The sequence below is a fragment of the Tenrec ecaudatus genome, chromosome 4 (assembly GCF_050624435.1).
Source record: "Tenrec ecaudatus isolate mTenEca1 chromosome 4, mTenEca1.hap1, whole genome shotgun sequence".
NCBI classification, from domain to species: Eukaryota; Metazoa; Chordata; class Mammalia; order Afrosoricida; family Tenrecidae; genus Tenrec; species Tenrec ecaudatus.
Window position 1 is genome coordinate 35,863,148 of NC_134533.1, and position 21,110 is coordinate 35,884,257.

At 44.7% G+C, this 21,110-nt stretch overlaps 1 protein-coding gene across 1 annotated transcript in view; it reads left to right on the forward strand.

The window, feature by feature from the left end:
• The window catches only part of APIP (APAF1 interacting protein), a 43,452-nt gene that overhangs the window by 8,106 nt on the left and 14,236 nt on the right, over window positions 1-21,110 (forward strand). Inside the window, exon 2 of the mRNA XM_075545911.1 lies at window positions 19,386-19,486. Within this exon, the coding sequence (XP_075402026.1) occupies window positions 19,386-19,486 (101 nt within the window). The remainder of the gene's footprint in view (window positions 1-19,385; window positions 19,487-21,110) is intronic.

Below are 21,110 nucleotides of genomic sequence, written 5' to 3' on the forward strand. Positions count from 1 at the left end.
GGGCCTCTTATAACAATCCATACACCAATTGTATTAAGCACATTTGTTCATATGTTACCATCTTGTATGATGTTCTTGATGTCCTCCCACAGCTCATCGGTTATTCAGTCATAAGTGTTCAAGTAGGATATACTGACCGTCATGTTTTGGCATGGGTTTGTTTTAATTTTCTTCAGCTTCAACCTGAACTTACAGATGATCAATTGATGGCGTGCTCTAGGGTCAGCCCCGGGCTTAATTTTAGCTGCTGATATTGAGCTTCTCCATCTTCTCTTCCCATAGATGTAATCAATTTGATGGTTGTGTATTCCACCTGGAGAAGTCCACATATATAGTCACAGCTTGTGTTATTGAAAAGCATATTTACAATGATGAAGCTGTTGGTCTTGCAAAAGTCTATGATGCAATCTCTAGTTTCTTATCACAAAGTTCTATTTTCCAACTATCGCTCCTTCCTTTGTGTTTCCAATTTTGCATGTCAGTCACTCATAATTAGCAATGCATTTTGATCAATTTCTGACAGATCATTTTCAAAGGGAAGCTCAGGAAGACAAAGTAAAGTATTATAATGACGTGTGCAGAGACTTAGAAAACCAAAAAGGAAGAGCACACTAAGCATATCTTAAATGAATTGAAGAAAAAAATTCAAGCCTCAAGTTGCAATTTTGAAAGATTCTGTGGAAAAAAAATATGGAACGATGCAGAAAGCATCAAAAGAAGATGGAAAGAACACACAGAGTCCCTGCACCAAAAAGAACTAGTTATATTCAACCGTTTTATGAGGTAGTATATGAACAAAAACCATTGGTGCTGAAGGGAGAATTACATGCTTCGCTGTAGGGCCCAGAGACTGATGAAATACCAATTGAAATGTGCCAACAAGCTGATGAAGCACTCACTTGTCTATACTAGGAAATTTGGAACACAGCTACTTGCCCAGCTAACTAGAAGAGATAGATCCTTGTTTGTACCCATTTCAGAGAAAAGTGACTCGACAAGAATGCTCAAATAAGAACAATATCATTGTTATCACATGCTAGTATATTTGCTGAAGTTCTGTGGGGGAGGTCAGATGCTCACTGGCATCCTCCCAGAGGGCAATCAGTTGCCAGACTGCAGTGGGCCCCACTCCCTACTGTTAAGGACAATGAACGCCTGCAGTCATCTATTTGGTTCCTGTAGGTGGGGTTTATACCCTACTGATGATGGTTCCTATGGAGATCCAGAGAACAGGTCAAAGTTAAGCTGCCATCCTAAATCTAGGATCCGCCCATCTTGTCACATGTATACCCCCAATCCCTCCTCTTCCTATTGTATATATTTCCCTAGACCACACCCTCATTACTGTTTCACCTATAGCACAACCCCTTCCTGTGCTATAGGTCCTCACCTGTAATTAGCCTGGGCTAGCATTAAACTCTCGCTCTCCCTCCACGTGGACCACCAAGCGGGGGTGAGCATGCTACCATGAATCGTGTCTGACTCCATTTATTTCACTACTTCTCTTCTATCCTTCATGCTCTATAACTTTACTATGATCTTTACTTATTATCGCTGTACCATTGCGCTTACCGGACCCGTAATGATGTGTTAGGGGCTGGCTTCCCCTGACAAAGATCATCCACCATTGGGTTGCGGCAGTACATTGGCAGAGAACTGCCAGAGGCTCAGGCTGGATTCAGGAGAGGACATGAAACAGGGGATACCATTGCTGACATGAGATGTACGTTGGAGGAAAGTAAAGCATACCAGAAAGATAATTACTTGTGTTTTATTGGCTATGCAAAGGCATTTAACTATGTGGATCACAACAAACTTTGGATAGCCTAGAGAAGAATGGGCATTCCAGAACCCTGCATTGTGCGCACCTGGAAATTGTATACGGACCGATAGTCAGTTATGCAAACAGAACAAGGGAATAACGAATGCTTTGAAATCAGGTAAGGTGTGCATCAGGGTTGCATCCTCTCGCCATATTTTATTCCATCTGTGCGCTGAGCAAATCATCCAAGAAGCAGATTATATGAAGGAGACGGTGGCATCAGGATGGGAGGGAGGCTTATTAACACACTGCGACACTGATTGCTGACAGTGAGCAGGACTCGAAGCATTTGTTGATGAAGATACAGGATTGCAGCCTTCAACATAGATTACAACTGAATGTACCGAAATCCAAAAGCTTCACACTGGACCAGTTGGTAACATAATGTTAAATAGAGAAAGACTGGAGTTGTCAAGAAATTCAGTCAAGAAATCAAATCCTGTACTTCGAAGCTATCAGGAGCAATCCGTCCCTGGAGCGAGGGATCATGTTTGGAAAGCAGAGGAGCAGTGACTAGGGAAGACCTTTGGCACGCTGGATTGGCTCAGTGGTAATAACAATGCCCTAGAACAGAACAACAGTAGTGAGCATGGCACTGGACTGGGCAGCGTTTTGCTCTGTTGTACATCGGGCCACTACGAGTCAGAACTGACGTGATGGCACCCAACAGCAATAGCAACACCCGAGGAGCCTTGGAAGAGCCATGGCGAGCTGCTTTCAAGCCTCGCTGCCGCCACCCCCTAATGGAGTACAGGTGTGCTCTGCAACTCCTGCTGTCTCCACGAGTCCCAATCAAGGCGGCCATAACTGGTTTGCTTCTTCTTGCCTAAAGCAAATACTCCTGGTTCTAGCCCCTTCTGTCATCTGTAAAACTGACCTATTGTAGTAAAACTTACAAAAGTCCAAACCTGTTAAGGCAGAAACCTCTTAGAGAAGAAGCCTCGAATGTTTTCAGCTCAAAGGAGCAGAAAAATGGTAAGGCTGCATCCTGTGAAAGGTGGAAATTTTGAAAGACCAAGAAAACAAGGCAATCCCATTGAGTTAGGACTCAGCTCACTGCCACTGAATCAATTCCAAGTCATAGTGAGCCTAAAGGACAGAGTCGAACTGCCCCTGTGTTTCTGAGAGTGCAAATCTTTATAAGGGTAGTAAAGGTTTCTCTGTAATTAGACCTTTACTCTGCTGTGTCTTTCATCTCTGCCTATCCCAGCATTTTGTTCACAAGGTTTTCCCTGGCCAATCTGAAGGAGTCCATCACCGCACTTCGTTCTTTTCTCCATGGGATTCTCCATGGGCACTTCTTGCCATTGTCAGTTATGGCGGCAGGAAGACGTGGGATTGGGTGATGCTTCATTCTATTTCTCCGCGAGGTCACCATGCGTTGGAACCCAGTTTCATGGCAAGTGACTTTGCCCTGGTTCCTTCTACCCGGATTATGTAACACAGTCTGTTAACCCAGTGCCCCCTCTAACTGTTGTCCTGATCAGCTCCTCATCACAGCAACGTGATCAGAGTCAGAATTCTCTGCCTCTGAGTTTCATTTCATCTGCAACCTCCTGCAAGTTGGCATCTTTGCCATCTCTTGAAACAGTTCCTTCTTCAGAGATTGGTTGACCTCATTTACAAGTGCACTTGGCCTAGCAAAACCCAATCCAGGGTGAGCCCCTGCCCTGCACAGAGCAGTTGGACGTCCATTCCAGGAAGAAATTATGCAACTGTGCTCACTGGCCGCACTTGATGTCCATGACCGCAGCCTCACATTGACACTTACGGCTGCCCAACAATCCTGTTTCTCTAGAAGAATCTCTGGCCTCCTCCCTGAGATGATAGTTTTACATTTTTCCTTTTCTAGCTTCTCCTGCCCTGTCCCCCAGTCCCACGCCGCTGAGGTCTTCATGCTAGGCTTCAGAAAACAAGTCGTTACATATGGACTTCCTCAGCTTCTGACCACACGTCCTACAGGTCTGCCTGAACATGGACCCATCTCCTCCTTCTTGTTCCATAAAACAGAGGAAACCCAAGGCCCCTACTTTTGTTGGTGATCTCCACTGCCTCTTCCCGGAGCACGTTCTTTCGCTCCCTCTCCTGCTGCTGGCTGGAATTGAATTCCCTTGCCATTGGGATCCTTCATCAACATGGCTTCCGGGACCCTGTCTCTTGTTATGGACTCATGTTCTAGCTCACTCACCACTTCCTCATCAGTCGGCTCCAGCCATCTAGTTTCCTTCTTGTTCCTTACACGTGCCAAGCACTTCAGGACAAACGGCGAGGCACTTGTGGTAGCAAGGGAAGGTAAAACCTGGGTGTCTGGAGACACATTTGAGCAAATCTCCAACTCTGGGCGAGGGGGGTAGAACACTGATAATCATACATATGTCTAGTGTGTTAGGCCGGGTGACTACAGAAACAAATCCAGAAACTCATATGTGTAAGAGAGAGTTATATCAAAGAGCAATTGTATATTGAGAAAGCATCCGAGTCCAGTCCAGATCAAGTCCATAAATCTGATATTAGCCCATAAGTCTGATACTAGTCCATAAATCCCTCTTCAGACTCATGCAGCACATGCAATGGTGCAAAATGCAGGAAGACCACAGGTCAGTGGATGCAACGTCTTATGGATCCAGTGGCGGTGGAAGCATCTGCAGGGCTCTGGCAGGTCTCAGCATGGCTCCATGTGGCTTGTCAACAGGAAGGTGTAAACAGACAAAGAGGCCAGCTTCCAGAGAGCCATTTATGTCAGGCGCCCTGATTAACAGGCTAAACTCCACTTCTTCATTCTATTTATCAAGTTGATGCGAGATTAAGTAACCACCACACAGCATTCATAAAAATGTACACAGTGTTCAGTGGAAATTCATTTTATGACTGCCTGATAATATTGTCCCCTTTGCTTTATACTCCAGCATCTCCTGATTGTTTAAAAATGAGCTGCTGTTCAAAACTTCGTTATCTTTTAATTTCATTTTCCCACAAAATTTTGGAAGCCCCTTCGTATGTTTACATGTTTTGAACAACCTTTGAATTAATTGTAGCATTTTACCTGATCCTTCATTAGTTGATGAGTTAAATAATATCCTTGATGCATACTTTTGTTATATTTGTATCAGCTTCATGATTCTACCTTTTAAAAAAGATGATCTTTTATAAAATAGTGTCTGGGATCTTAAAGACTTGTTTTCAAACAAGCAGCCTTCTAAGGGAGATGTCCCTAAGTCCACATGGAAGAAGCACCCAACATCAGTGACTGAAGGATTGTAAATCATAGAATCCGAAGCCGAAGGAGGGAATGCTGTCAGAGCCTAAGTTGTTTGCAGAGGCTCTGGATGACAGTGGGAGCCCGAAATGCATTGATGGGATCTACGCAGGAAGTAAGCGTCCAGTGCTTGCCCTCCATCCGTACTGGAGGACTGGGGATAAACTGGTTACCAGAGTGCACCGGAGTGATGATGACAGAAGATCAAACGGTAAACCTCGCTGGAGCTTAAGACCTTGTCAGTTAGTCCCCCCTCTAATGCACCTTGGGCCTGATCTGGTTTTCAACACTTTCTATGTGGTGTTTTTTTCATATTGGGGTTTATCTCAAATATATTTTGTCATTGAGAGTAATTACCTCTTGAATTTTGGTTACCGTATATACTAGAGTATAAGCCGAGTTTTTTTAGCACATTTTTTATTCTGAAAAAGCCCCCCCCCCCAGTTTTTTGTGGTAAAGCTAGTTTCCTTGGCTTATACTTGAGTATATATGGTATATGTATTTTTGTTTGGGGGCATATGAAACCCAGGTTTGATGGGCCTATAGAGACAGCAAGTACAATAAGGGCCCCTGGTGGGTACAGTGAGTGGGGGAGGTAAAGGGGAGCCGATATCAAGGAGTTCAAGAAGAGAGTGTTTTGAAACCAATTGTGGTAGCAATTGTACAATCCTGCTTGATTTGATTGAACTGTAGAATGCTATGATATCTATACTAGCTCCTAATGAAATGGTTTTATAAAAAAGAAAGGACCTATACCCCTCCCCACCAAAAAATGAAGAACATATTCTAAAACTGATGGTGGAGGTGACTGTGCAATTCTTTTTGATGTGACTGAGCTATTGCATTATATGAAATGTAAATTATATGTGAATAAAACTGTTTAATAAAACATTAAAAATAAGATTATCTTTTAAAACTAAGAAACATCTCAATAATAAATGCATCAGTTGTATGTGAGCAGAAAGGAGCAGGGAGCTCAGGGAGCTCAGAGCGTTCGTCTGTGAACTGGTATCTCACGGCCAGTGAGTTCTGATTTCCTTAAAATAGCATTGAAATATTGGAAAAACAAACTCTTGATCCAAAATTATTTTAGACTCTAAGTGTCTGAATACAAAACTCTGAAAACCAAATTCATGGCCATTGGGACCATTCTGACGCATAGTGAACCTGTAGAGCAGGGTAGAGCGGCTCCTGTGGACTTATGAGACGTAAATCTTCACAGGAGTAGAAAGCCTCATCTCTCTTCAGAAGAGCGGCTGGTGGTTTCAAACACCCGACTTTCTGGTAGCAGCCCATCTCGTAACCCACAATGCCATGGGGGTGGGGTGAGGGACAGCACTTCTAAAAGTTCATAAGAAAATTCCACTTAACTTTTCATTCTACTTTTCCATGAACTCTTTTGAAACCCCCTCGTATATCCAAAGTGCAGTTAAATGTGTTTCTCCACCATTCCAGAGAAGTAATCGCTTATAATTAATCTGTAGATACATATTTCAAAGCTCTTCTCTAAATGAAAAATTAGATGTAATTTTCATATTATAGACATTCAGAGGAGAACCAAACCTTTTCTATTTGTCAATCCTTGTTAAAATATGTATTCTGATTTACACTTTGTTACCATTTTGACAATTTCAATGACTGCATTTTCGCCCAATATCTCTTGGCTGGCGCCTGCTGCTAAGTGATTATGCCCTTTGAAATTGTCACTTTGTGGGCCTGAATGATTGAATGAGAAACTCATTAACAACAGCTGCCTCCTCGTGATTATTCCCTTTGCCTAAGCCAGCTAATTGCCGTACTACCTCAATACAGGGAGAGAGAAAAGACAAAGGAGGGTCCCATAATAACAGACCATTTGCTATAATATTTGCAATTCACTGTGAAAATTGACGATTTTAGAGAATTGGAAAACTGCAGGACTCTTACCATTAGCTGTGCTTTAATATATAATTAAAATATTTTTTTTCCTAAAGAAGGAAATAGCGTGGCTAATGTGGGCTAGATTTGGTGAGGGCAAATAGAAGACAAAGCAGCAGCGTTTTATTATAAATGTTAGTTCAAGAACTGAAGCCCTTCAAATGGGAAGGAAACGATCGCTGTGTCCTCCATCAGACGATGTTCTTTATATGCATCACCCCTCATTTTAATCCTTAACCACGTCCTCATGTTACAGATGAGTCAAGTGAGACTCCAGAGCCCTGCAGGCCGCCAGTGGGGTAGTACAGCTTTGGTGTAGTGTGAACTCCGACACTTCTGATGACTCAGACTCTTTCCACTGCCACTGAGTCCCCGTCAACTCATGGCCACACCACAGGACAGCGTAGAGCTGCTCCTGTGCATTTCCAAGACTGCACACCTCGACGGAAGTAGAACGCTGGATGTAGAAGTCTGTCTGGAGAAGAGCAGCGGGTGACTTTGAACTGCTCACCTTGTGGTTAGCAGGCCGACATGCATTTCTGAGCACTCCGGTTTGCCAAAGACTATGGATGAAAGTTCTTTTTTTAACTTTATTTTAAAAATCATTTTATTGGGGGCCCGTACAACTCTTATCACAATCCATTCATCCATCCATTGTGTCAAGCACATTTGTACTTTTGTTGCCATCATCATTCTCTAAACATTTTCTTTCTACTTGAGCCCTTGGTATCATCTCCTCATTGTTTTCTCTCCATCCCCGCCCCGGACCCCTCTACCCCCGAAACCCTTGATAATGACAGTTCTAAACCACCCGTGGCTCCACTGGAGAAAGGTGAGGCTCTCTACTCTCATAAAAAGTTAGTTTCCCAACCCCACAGGCAGTTCTAGGCTGTCCTATAGGGGCTGTGAGAGTTGGAATGGACTCCGGATGAGTTTGAATTCTGACCTGAATGGATGATCAGAACAGCCCAAATCCACTTGCAGGGGCCCCACCCAGATTAAGCCTCCATTGAATTCCTTTTGATCATTAACCGAGGATGTAGATCCCTCAGGAATGATGCTTTGGAAAGTAGATGTGCCCACCCCTCTCCAGAGAGCCAAGGAGGGGCAGTCTCTTGGGGCTGGCTTGGATGTATCCTTGGATGGACAGTGCTGGGCTCCCATACTCATGAGTCACCCCAATCACTTTTATCCTAATCGCCTTAGTCGGGAGACCAGGAACCACTCGTGTAAGCCCTTCTATATGACAATGTGCCTGACCCCATCTTGGTCCTATTCCCGCTTCTATGGTCCCATCCATACCTGTGATGCATGATTGAATGATCTACCACCACTCCTGTCTTTGTAAGGGTTTCCTTTGCCTTCCCGGAGCCTTTTTAAAGCTCTGTATTTCTGGAAACTCTTGGACACCATTGTGGCCTCCTGCTAATGGCCTTCCTCATCCAGATCACGTGTCAGGGGATTGTTTCTGCCTTTCTGAAGACATAATAAATGTTCTTCTCAAATTATATTTGAGATTGTGGTCTCTCTTGTACCCTAAGACAGACCTTAGAAAGTTTTCTACTTTCACATGTTTCTACTTTCCATTTTTTTGAAGACTCTCTCCACCACTCAGAATATTTATACTACGTGAAAGACTGAATGTAATTCCAGGTACACAGTTAAGCAGGTGAGAAATAGCACGTTAAATGATGACCACATCGGAGACTCTTTAAAGGAGAGATGTCATAGAAGGAGCTGTAAAGGGGATGGCGGGAGGGTTTTAAGAAGTTGGTGGAAATTTTCCATTATCTTTTGATTACATTTTCCATTAACCTTTTGAAGTCTCCTCATATTGTCCATTATATTTTAGGGAACCTCCTGGTGAAATTATGAGCTCTTTAAAGAATTATTTTTCTTTGTAAGGAATGCTATTTTTTTATAGTCAGACCCATCTAGAAGTAATCTTGTTACTAAATTCTTGCGTCCTGTGTCTTTCTTTTAAGAAATGTTAATTAAAAGAGATGTATTGTATTGTGCTTTCTTTTGTCTTCAGAAAATGTCACCTTCTCTCCTAGAACTTTAATCATTTTTTGAAGATTAAAAATGCAATATTGTATGTGGAAGAAAAAAGCGATAGAAAAGACACTCGTAATCGTGCCCCTCCCCCATGTTAACAGACTGCAAATTCCAGTGAACATTTATGCATTCTAAGAGAAGTTGACTGATTTCAGGGGTTTCAGAAGAAGATCAAACAGGACCCCCATCAAACAAAATGAAGTTTCTAGGCCCAGGCCCACGTTTAACCGGAAGACCAGTTAATGGTGAAACCGAGGCGCTCAGGATCATAGCTGTTGAAGGTTGTAGGGCAGTGGTTCTCAGCCTTCCTCAGGCCGCGGCCCTTTCATACAGATCCTCATGCGGTGGTGACCCCCAACCGTAACATTATTTTCGTTGCTACTTCATCACTGTCGTTTTGCTACTGTTATGAATCGGGCGACCCCTGTGAAAGGGTCATCGACCCTCAAAGGGGTCGTGACCCACAGGTTGAGAGCCGCTATGAGGGTGTATGTGAGCTCTTGTCTCCATAAGGAACGGGCAGTGAGTACTTTCTGCAGGTCGGTCTGAGGGTCCCGACAGGACCGAGGGCCGTTCTGGTAGCAGCAAGTGGGAGGGGAGGAGGAGATACTCAGAGAAGGAGAGAAGTAGACCCCACAGCAGGCAGTAACCAATGGGGCCACGACTGGAGGATTCTGGGAGAAATTGCTGCCTAGGTTAGAAGTAAATCGGGACATTTGAGGGGCCACGTACTTTTCTGAGAACCTTGCAATTATAATTCCACCCTCTCAGCCATCCTTTTTCCTTTCTTTCTCAATTGAGGCAAAAAATCAAACTGAGAGGGTGGGTTGGTCAGAGCCATAGCAGAAAGTACACTCAGATTAGGTGTTGGGAGGAAAATTGAATAAAGAAACTACTTAGAAAGGTGTGGGCAGGGCTGAAGGAAACAAGGAGGGCCAGCATGATACTTCGACCCCTGTCCGAAGGCTTAGAAGCAGCTGCACGGGAGAGTCCTGTGCAGAGCAGCGCTGCCGCTGGCCAAACGCACCTGGAAGCTGAAGGACAGGGAAGCTTTGGCCAGGTGTTGAGTCCTGGTGGCAGAGGAATTACCACCATCCTTTGTCATTTGTCCCTCATTCCACTAAGCTTTCTGGAAGTAGGTAAGAAGCTACAAAAGAGGTGCGAACGGGTGAAGTGATGAGAAAAACTTAAATGTTTAAGAAATACCTCAGGGTCACAACCTTGACATAGCTGTTTCTTAAGATGCATAGATTTCATAAATTATATAAATTGGGAAAATGCTTTCCTTACTTTTATGCAAATAAGACACACATTCTATGCAAACTCACCCCATTGTTGTAAGCATGCTCTGTGTAAGCATGTGCACCCCTTACTTGGGCACGTTATTTCTGGGAGCACAAAACACATAGGGCTTTTTTAGGTTTAACTTCCCCTAAAAATTGGTAGTCTACAATGATGACGTCCAGTATGGTAGCTCCCAACTACACATGGCTGCTTAAATCTTTACTCCATTTAAGTGAAATAAAACTTGAAATTCAGTCGTTCCGTTGCGATTGCCATGCCTCAGGCACTTGGTAGTGAGACGTGGCGAGTCTAACGACACTGCGGGATCATCAGCACAGTGAGCATTCCGACAGGAGGTCAGCTGTTTCAACCGAGACCTAATAGGAACGAACCAACCCTGGTTAACTCTGTCACCCTGCTGAGAGTTTCTCTCTTAGTAAATCTAAGTTTTCCTATTTATAAAATGAAGACAACAGTATCCACTTAAAGTTGTTGTAAGGATTTCATGAGTTATTTTATATATATATTTATATTTAGAAACCACCAGCAGGCCCGAGGGAGATAGACTGGGCTTTCTATGCCCGTAAACAGTTACACTCTCAGAAACCCACAGGGGGTCACTGTAAGTCAGCATTGACTCGATGGCAGTGAGTACATATGAAGTGTTACTGTATATAAACGGCTTTATGGAAACACTAGTTAAATCTCAGCAGTCTCTGTTTAACACCACTTGTCTGTCAGTTGGTTGTACTGTGGTGGCCTGCACGTTACTGTGGTGCTGGAAGCTCTGCCAGGGCACACAAAGTCGCTCGTGGTGGACAGGGTTCCAGACCACGAACAATACAAAGAAGGGTTGGGCCGCCCGTTTCTTTGAGATTAGCCACGGAAACCTTAGAAAGAGCCGTGGAACATTGTCAGATAAAGGGCCTGAAGAGGAGTGCCTCAAGTTGGAAGGGTCTCACAATATGACGGGGGAGAGCTGCCCCCCAAAGCAGAGGTGACCTGCCTGATGTGGACAGCAGGGGTGGCTGCGAACCTCCCCTACTGATGAATCATGACTCAAAATGGAAAAGAAACAGTGGCACATAGTCATTACTCATTTGGACTTGAAATGTGTGCAGCATGAATCTAGGAAGATTGGAAATGATCAAAAATGAAATGGGATGCATAAAGATTGCTAGTCGACAAGACAAACCTGCATATTGAGGACTCTGAAAGAGCTGGTTAAGCTGCATCAGGTTCTGAACAGAATTCTAAGTGAATAGAAATTTGTCAGAAAATAGAAAACATTTTTCTAATATGCTGAGTGTGAACATTTCATTTGTTTATTTTTCCCACCGTTTTTTTTGGGGGGGCACATAATTTACATATCAGACCATTGAACAATCATTCAGTCAGATCAAGGGGAGTTGTACAATCAGCACCTCTATCTAGAGCCCCCACGCCCAAGGTCAAATCACCTTTAAAATGAGCTGTACAGTCACAATCAATTCTAGTGTTCCCTCCCCCCTCCTGCCATCAATACTTACTCCCCAAATGCCCTTTCCCTCCCTGTCACCCTTCCCCCACCCCTGCATTCCCTATAAGACCTTGTATCAGTTATTATCATTGTGCATCCACGCCTCTTGTGCTTCACAGCTGGGAAACCCAACAAAACAATGAAAACCACCTCGTGCTAAGGCAGAAAGGTGGTGTGAACATTTCAAGCACATTATTCACCTTTTTAAGCATGGTATTTAAGTTCAGAAAATGGCATATAGTGTTTGGAGAGTCTATTCTTATGTTCACGCTCACTTTAAATGACTGCCATTCGTTGTAGTTGTGTGTTCATATCTGACCTCCATCTCCCAAGTTGAAATGCTATACATACTGGCTCACCATATTTCTATAAATATGTTTATGCATTTTACTCTCATCATGTTGTCAATGTCTGAGACTTGTTTTTACTCTGATATAATATATTCCTGCCGTTAGGTGCACTGAGCTGGCCCCGGCTCATAGTCACCCTGCCTACAATAGAGGGAGACACTGCCCGGGTGTGCAGCATCCTCACAATTGCTGTTTGAGACCACTGCTGCAGCCAGAGAGTCACTCCATCTCATTGAGCTTCTTCCTCCTCCTTCTTGACTCTACAAAGCGTGATGGATGTCCTTTTCCAGGGACTGGTCTCTCCTGATAATATGTCCAGAGTCTCTGAGATAAAGCCTTGCCATCTTGCTTGTAAGAACCCTCTGACTGGTGTAGTGGTTATGCTTTGGGCTGCTAGCTACAAGGTCAGCAGTTCAAAATCACTTGCTGCTTTCTAATCCCATGAAGAGTTACAGGCTCAGAAACCCACAGGGGGCAGTTCTACCCTCTCCTATAGGGTCACTATGAGTCGGCATAGACTCCATAGCAGTGAGGTTGGTTTGGGGTTGATATAATATGACCTAATGGTGCCAAGGATTTCATCTTGCTGGGATCCACAATCAGTGTTCACGGAAGCAACAATTAAGAGATCCAATAACACATTGCATTGAGTAAATCTGCCGGGGGGAGGGGGGGGAACACACCTCTTTAAAGTGCTTAAGAGAAAACATACCACTTTGAAGAGTGAAGTGCACTTGGCCCAGGCCATGGGACATTCAGCTGCCTCATATGCATGTGAAAGTTCTTGTGGTCGTTGGATGATTTTATGTCAACTAGACACTCATGGAGAGGGGTGGAGTTAAACCTGTCGAATCAAGTGGTAGCTTGTTGACATCACTTTGGGAGTGTGGCTTTTTGTATAAACGCGAGGAACTCTGGGGTCTACTCTCTCTACGACTTCACCTTCCTGCTTGCTGGGACTCTGCCACTGACCCTGAGATCTGCGGGCACCCTGCCGTGACCTTGGGTCCATGCAACTTTGCACTCACCAGCTCGCAATCTTCCTGCTTCATGGTTCCCCATTCTGTGTCACAGGGATGTGGTGACATAAATCTGAAGAGGGACTTGTGGACTAGTCTCAGATTCATGAACTTGAGTTGGACTGGACTGGGTTGTCTTCTTGATATGTACCATACTTGCTTCTTGATATAAAGCTCTTTCTTGTACTCAGATGTGTGGCACTGGGTTTGTTCCTAACAACCCAGCCTAACACAGTTGGGAAAGTGGAGGGGCAGTGGAAACAGGAAAGTGTGACCAGGTAACTGCAACAATAGTACAGCGTCTCAGATTGTTTCCTCAGCCTACAGACTGAACCATTGCAGTTAAAGAGCACAACCCCGATCCCCACCTTTTCTGATTGTCAAGCACTCAGTAATCCCCCTTGTTCTGTTTGAGTGGCTCTTGGTCTCTGTCATACCGGTTCTGCGTGAGCCCAATGAAGTGGTCTGGAATTTGCATGTTTTGCAATGTCATCTATCATTTGATATGATCCACACGGAAACGTGTTTGCAGTGGGGTCAGTGAGACACCGTGGTCTATCTAATTTTAGCAATGATCTTTCTCATTTTACTCCTCTTCTTAATCTGGCTTGAATTTCTGGCATTTCCCAGTTGAGATACTGCTGCAACTGTTTTTAATTATCTTCAGCAAAATTATCCTTGTGCATGATATTAATGGGCCTTCTTTAGAACGAACACAAATGTGGATCTCTTCCGGTCGGTTGGCCAAGTAGCTGTCTTCCCAATTTCTTGGCGTAGACAAGTGCATGCTTCTAAGATGGCGTGTATATTTTTAAATGTCTCAATTCTTGAAGCTTTATTTTGTTTTTCAGGAGGCTTGGTAGTACGGTGGGTTATGCCCTGGAATGCAAACCACAAGGCTAGCAGTTCAAAACTGAAATGAGGCTTTCTATTCCTGTCAGATTTCAGTCTCGAAAGCCTGCGGGGCAGCTCTCCCCTGCCCTACAGGTCCCTGTGGGTCAGACTGATCGCATGGCAACGATTGGTTTGGGCTTATTTCCCCCTTGCTTTCAATGCAGTGCACACTGCTTTGTCAGGATCATTGGCTCTTGACCATCTGTTGCTTCCTGAAGAAGTTGAGCATTATCCCGTTCTTTCTGACACAGTGACTGCATTCCTTCCGCCTTCTTTTGATGATTCTTGCATCGTTCAACATTTGGTCCATAAAATCCATCAGTGTTGCCGCTTGAAGACTGAATCATTTCTTCCGTTCTCTCCGCTTGGGAAACATCGAGAGTGTTCGTTCCTCTTGGCGTTCCGACTCCAGGTCTCTGCACATTTCACACTCGTACTCTGTATTCGCAAGCCAGTCTCAGAAATCTTCTATTTAGCGCTTTTACTCCCTCGTTTTCTTAGTGGTTGGCTAAAAGGTGAGAAGCAGAAAACGCCTTAGTACTGTTTCATCAGGAAAGTTATTGCTTTTATAATAAAGTGTTTGTGTTGCTGCTGTAAGGTCTCCATTTTTCTATATAATTTTATGTAACTACATTGTATCGTTATCTTATTAGAAGAGAGCTGACCCTTTCCAGGATTTGTGGTAGTTGTAGTATGAAAACTATTACCCAGTCAAATTGAAAATTTATTGAGCTACTGTATTAGATGTGGTTTTATTCTCCACTTCTACTCAATATATTACCATCGGACAAATTCTTATTAGAGAGCAGTCCTCATTTTTTTGGTTTATTGCCAGAGATTCAGTGTTTTCTGATCCGCATGAATAGAAATATTTTTAGGTTTGGTAAACCATTTTCTTGAACAAAATAGCAAGGAATTATTGCTATTTTCATGGAGTGTGATAAAAGGTGTTCTCCAACACATCCCGTAGGCCCACCACACCGCCGAGAGAGTACAGGGGATTGAGTCAGGAGTGCAAGCATCTTATCCATGTGGCCATTAACAGATGACAGGGACCTTTGTGAATTTTGTTGTGTGCTGTGCTTGCATTCTGACTCCAGGTCCATGCGGAACAGATAAGAATGGCCCCAGAAGGCCCCAAGCTGCCTTCTGTCTGAGAGGGGTGCCCTGGGTACAAGTGGAGGTGCTAATTGCAAGATTGGTGGCTAGAACCCCCCAGTCGCACTGAGTGAGAACCAGTTGGCTTCTGTAACGATGCAGCGTTGGAACCCCATGAGGCAGTCCCACTGTGCCCCACAGGGTCATGGTGACTCAGAATCGACTCAACTGCAGCAGGTTTCATTCTTCAGTTTTCGTCTCTACGTGCAGAGATCGCTGTGCTGAGGAGGGGCTGGTGGCTTTGAACTTCAGACCTTTCAGTTAGGAGCGCAACGTGTAACCGTTGTGCCACCAAGGGTCCTTACCTTTGTGATTATGTGAATTATGTTTGAAAAATTCATCATCTTGTTAAATAGCAACATGTAGAGTTGAGAAAGCATGCAACACCAACTCCCACCGGAGTGTTTGGAAATGAAAACCTAAAAAAAAAAAAAAAGCATCTTTGCAAAACTCTTGATTCCTCTCTATGGTTGTTCACGTTCACATAAACGTTCTCAGCTACATGCCTGTGGAGCCTCCTTGCTCCATAATTTTAACCACATAAAACCAAATGGGAAACTGTAGGCACCTGGATATCAGATTGGTCTGTCCTTACTGCATCTCTTCCTCTGTGGCTATAGCAGTGACCGGTGTGTAAACTGAACAATGGCTGCACTAACTGGGCTGTCTTGTAGGAACACAGAGATTGGAGTTTCACAGACATTTCAAAAGAACAAAGCCTTGAAAGGCTCTCTTGGACGATGACTGCGACACCATTTCTGTTGAATAGGCCGTTCCTGGCATAGACACCGTATGATATTTTTCTGACGCCCAAAGGGCACTACCACTCAGCTCACTGATCTAATACCTAGGATACTGATCTCCATGTGTTCCGTTTCATTTTCAGCACCTTGTGATTTTCCTGGATTCATACCTCATACATCTCACATCCGGGCTTCATGGATGTTTCTAACGACGGTTTCTTCTCATTCTGAGTCGTGCCATCTCAGTAAACAAAGGTTTCAAAAGCCTTGCTCCCTCCTCTGCTCCCTTAAGGTTGACTCTGCTTTCAGGAGGCACCTCTTTCCCAGTTGTGCTTGGAATGCCCTCAACAGAGGGGCTCATCTTTCGGCAGCGCTCTGTGGCGCTGCGTGAGGCTTTCAGGGTGAAACTCTGAGAAGTGAGCACCCTGTTCCTTCTTTCTGGCCCCTACTGGTATTTTCATGTCACTGGTCTAGCTTCCAGCACCTCAGCAACTGGCGAGCCCCGACACTATGACCAACTGACAGACAAGTAGTGGAATTGTTTACGCATGCACCCCAAAGGAGAAGCTTTGCCTCGGATGGCAGTGACTTTTTGCTGAGGTTGTTGGAATAATTGAGAAGGGCTAGTGAGTGGCTACAAATTTGAAGAATGTAAATGATTTCATGGAACTGTACATGTAGAATTTATTGAAATGGTGTAACTCTTGCTGTGTACATTATCACAAAAATACATAATTTTTTTTAAAAAATTGAAGCTCAAGGTAATCAGGTTTTCAGATACCCTAAGGGAAATTATCTCCCTCTGTGCAACGTCATTCTCATTTCTTTTATGGCCCTTGTGAAACCTTATATTCTTTGCTTGCCAGCTCAGCAATTTATTTGGAAATGCTTTTGTAAAGTAATTTATTCTGCGTTTTTAGTTGTTTGCACAAGCAGAGTGGTACATCATACTGCCAACCATGGCCCTTGCATTTCTTCTTTATTGTGTTTGTTTTCAGTATTTCAGCTTTATAAACACAGGGAGATATGTGGGTTTTTATTTTTCCTAAAGAAGCCATTAGCAGACACGCCTTGCAAGCCTCCATGCTTACCTCACAGCCCTCTTCCTCCACAGACATCAGCATAGAGCTGGGTCTGGCGCATATTCAGTGTGATTGTTTCCAGGGCTGTTTGTGGTCTTTTTTGAGTTAGTTTCTAGATTTTATTTTCCATATTGCTTTTATAATAAGAAAAAACAATAAAATTCTTCTGGATAAAAATATATTCAAGTTAACCACACCCAGTGTAAACGTAGCTATCATAATATATAGGAGTCATGATGGCGTCGTTGTATTAGTCTGGGTACTTTACAGAAACAGATCCACAGAAACTCAGGTATCAGAGAGAGTTTTATATAAAGGTTAAGAGCTTCAAGAAAACATCCCAAGCAGTGCTGCCCAAGCCTACAAGTCCAACATTAACCCATTAACCCATGTGTCCAACACCAATCCACAAAGTCCTTCTCCATCTCACATAACAGACGCAATGATGCTGACTGCAGAAGGAAAGCAGAGTCAGTGAATGTGTAAGCATCTCAGCGCTGGCAGGGGTCTCCACACAGCTGCTCCAGCACCCAGGGCTGCATTGGAGTAGGTCCATGTGCTTTCCCCTCAGGGATGTCTTGCAGGAAGTGAGCCTTGCCAGCTAAAGCAGGGAACTGGCTAAGGCAGCTGCATCCTGGTGCGACCATCAGAAAGCAAGAGACCCAAGAACTAGAAAGGGGACGCTCATCAAGCCATTTATCCCACTGCCTTTCAATTAGCCCCACCTATGTTTATTGGTTGGCACAATAAGCTAACTACCTCAGTCGTGTTTATGCACTGGGCTGCAAACCACAAGGTGAGCAGGTCAAAACCCCCAGCCACTCCAAGGGAAAATGATGGGGCTTTCTTCTCCCAGACAGAGTTATGGTTTCAGAAACGCACAGAGGCAATTCTGCCGTGGCCTAGAGAGGCACTCCAAGTTGGTATCGACTGAATGGCAGCGTGTTTTGGTTGCTTGGTTTTATCGTAATTTATCGCTTGCATCTGGTGGTTTGATGTTTGGGGTAAGGGACGTTTCTGCACAAGCTGAAGCCAGTCCCCCTCCAGAGTTGAGCTGACTTTCTGTCACCTCTGTAACAGCCACTTGTCACCCCAGGGGGACTGGACAGCTGCAGCTTTGATGATGGTCCTTCATACTGGGCATTTCGCCACCTTCTTGAAGCCCTCAGGGCTATCTGCTTGGTTCTGCCAGCTACTGGGGGGGGGGGGGCTGCAGGAAGTAGTCTCGGGCTTCTACAGCATAAAATATGTGAATCATAATTATTTTCTTCCACTGTAGTTCTTTCACTTTGGCAGCTTTTCTTAAAGTTCTCTAAATTGCCCTCTCAGAGCCCAGCCCCGCTGGGTTCCCATAGCCCAACCCGGCCCAGCTGGGGAGGATGCAGTTTGTATGAAGAGGGGCATTGTTTGACAAGTGCCGCTCATGGGTCCTGGTGATAGGCGCCCAAAGCTCGGATAGGTGATCCATACAGAAAGAAGTAAATAAATAGCTGGTTCCTTCTGATCTCACACTTGGCCCATTCTACTTCTTGATCCGGAAGTATCTTCTTCATCTCGGAGCTGAAGATGCCTTGCTTTCCTTTGTCACCAATGGCATTCCACCCACTGGTGCAGTGTGGCTCAATTCTACCAGGAACACCACGGAGAAGACTTCTTTCTATACATTGCCTACAGTGACAAAAGTGTCTGTGGTCCGTGAAGCTGCTGTCATGGAGCTTGGGGTGTTCCATTCTACAAAGAAAAAAGTGGTCCCCCGTTTCTTGACCCGTCCCTCCTTCAGGCTCAAATGCCACCTCCCTTCTTCAGGACCTGCACTGCTTAACGTCCGCCATTTTCTCCCCAGCCCTTCCTAGCAGGAGCGGGAATGGTGGGAATGGCCCCCAGCACCTCCCTTTCTTTCTTCCTCTGCGCCTTTCTCTGTTACGTCTCCCCTACACTTCAGACTTCTTAGTTGTCAGGCTCACATCCAGGGACTGTTTTAGTTTCTGTTCCCTTTCTAACTACCCAGGGGCCTCAGAACCCCCAAGATGGCTTTCCCTGCCTTCTCTTTAGGGGGTAGATGGAGGGGACTAAACTTGTGGGGGGAGATAGGCACATCAATAAAGGGAAAACCATCAAACTGACTGGGGTCGGGTGGGGAGAATTGAACTCTTTTTTCTTTTTTTTTCCTGTGGTGGTGGTAGTGGTGGTGGTAGTGGTGGTGAATTGAACTCTTATTAGAGAGGTCAGAACAGTCACTTGATCAAATAATGCTTATTTTCAAAATATTATCTCTTATTTAAGGACAAGGAACATCCAAGATACCTGATCCCGGAGCTTTGCAAACAGTTCTACCATTTGGGCTGGGTCACTGGGACCGGAGGCGGCATTAGCTTGAAGCATGGGTAAGTTTCCAGTTGACTTCATGCCCAGAAATCCTCCAGAAGAGGGGGCCGCAGGGAGGGGGCTCCTTCTATGAGGAGGTTTCAGTAAGTGGGGGGGAAATGGAGTTAGATTATGGAATTTCTCCACCAATTTTTAAAAACCCCTTGTATTTTTCCCCTCTACCAACTGGCAATTCAGTTTTAGATCCTTTTTTATAAGAGGATGCATAATTGTGGATATAATAATTACCCAAGAACATAAGGACCACTAACCATCTCTAATGAGAATAATTCAGTTCTCAGCCATAGGAGTACCAGTGTATTATACCATGCTGCTAAGTGCCTCACAGGTCTGGAATTATAAAAGGATTCCCCACTAGGTAGACAGGATTTGTCTCTAAGGTCCAGATACACATATTAAAGTTAAATATATTTATCTGTCAACCTTCGATATAAATTCGTTGTTGTTAATTGCTGCTGAGCCAGTTCCACCTGCTGGCAGCCCCATGTGTCCAGCACAGAACTGCTCCCGAGGGCTCTTCCTTTGGGAAGTACATCTCCAGACCTGTCTTCCCAGGAGCCCCTGGCTGCACTCAAACCACCAACCTCTCGGCTCATAGTTGAGTGCTTAAACCATTTGCTCCACCCAGGGACTCCTAAATATAGATTGCTAACCATTACAGTTTCTAAATAGTCCATAGTTTATTGAGTTCAAAGAAAGGCAAGGCGCCTTTCTGAGTGCACGTGCCGTTTTCATGGATAAAGCAGCTGCTGTGCTATCGTTCTCTGAGGACGGAATCTCAGTCCTTCAGGGGCTTCTGGGATAGGATGAACCGGCCTCCTCCTGAAATAGTTTAGGAAGCGTATCGTCTGGAGGCCGAGCATTCAACTGAGTAACTGCTGATGTCTTTCTTTAATCCTGGCTCACTTTCTTTCACAACACGGGGCTACTAAAATATTTATATGCTGTTGGTGTATTTATGGCTAGGCCTGCCCCAGGGAGGCTGCGCTTGCCTGGGAAGGAGTAGAATGGGTGATCAGAACATTTTGAACAAAAGGATTTTATGGCCTAGCTCTAGCTGAGGCCGTTGTCAGTTCGTCTCCTTCAAAATAGCCTCGTAATTCAGGCCATATGAATTGCACAGTGGGGAGCGGCCAGCAGGGCCTTAGCCAACAAAGCGCAGGGTTACAGATAGACAGATGCACACAGAGGTGCGGGGAGGTCAGGTTCGCGTGCCTCCATGACTCCAGCCGGGCCGCCTTCATCGCCATCAACCTAGCGCCAAAGGGCCATTGAGCATCCTGCAGGCTTTTGCATCTTTTTGCCAAACTCTCTAGTTGGCCTTGATACAGCCAAACCCGTCTATCTGACAAAGACCTGCTGCAGCTGCAGCTAGTGCTGCTCTTTCACTTTTCTGTTGAGAAGCGGAGTCAACGTGATACCCTTTCTTGTATTTCTATTAAATCCTGTCTAAGAGGCTACCTGTAATTAACTAAGGAGCCCGGGGGATATAACAGGTATGCATTGGGCTCTGAGATCAGCAGTTCAAACCGCCCCCGCACCCTAGCCACTCCACCGGAAAAAGTGGAGACTGTCTGCTCCCATGAAGGTGGACTGGATCCCTGTGAGTCAAAATTGACTCCG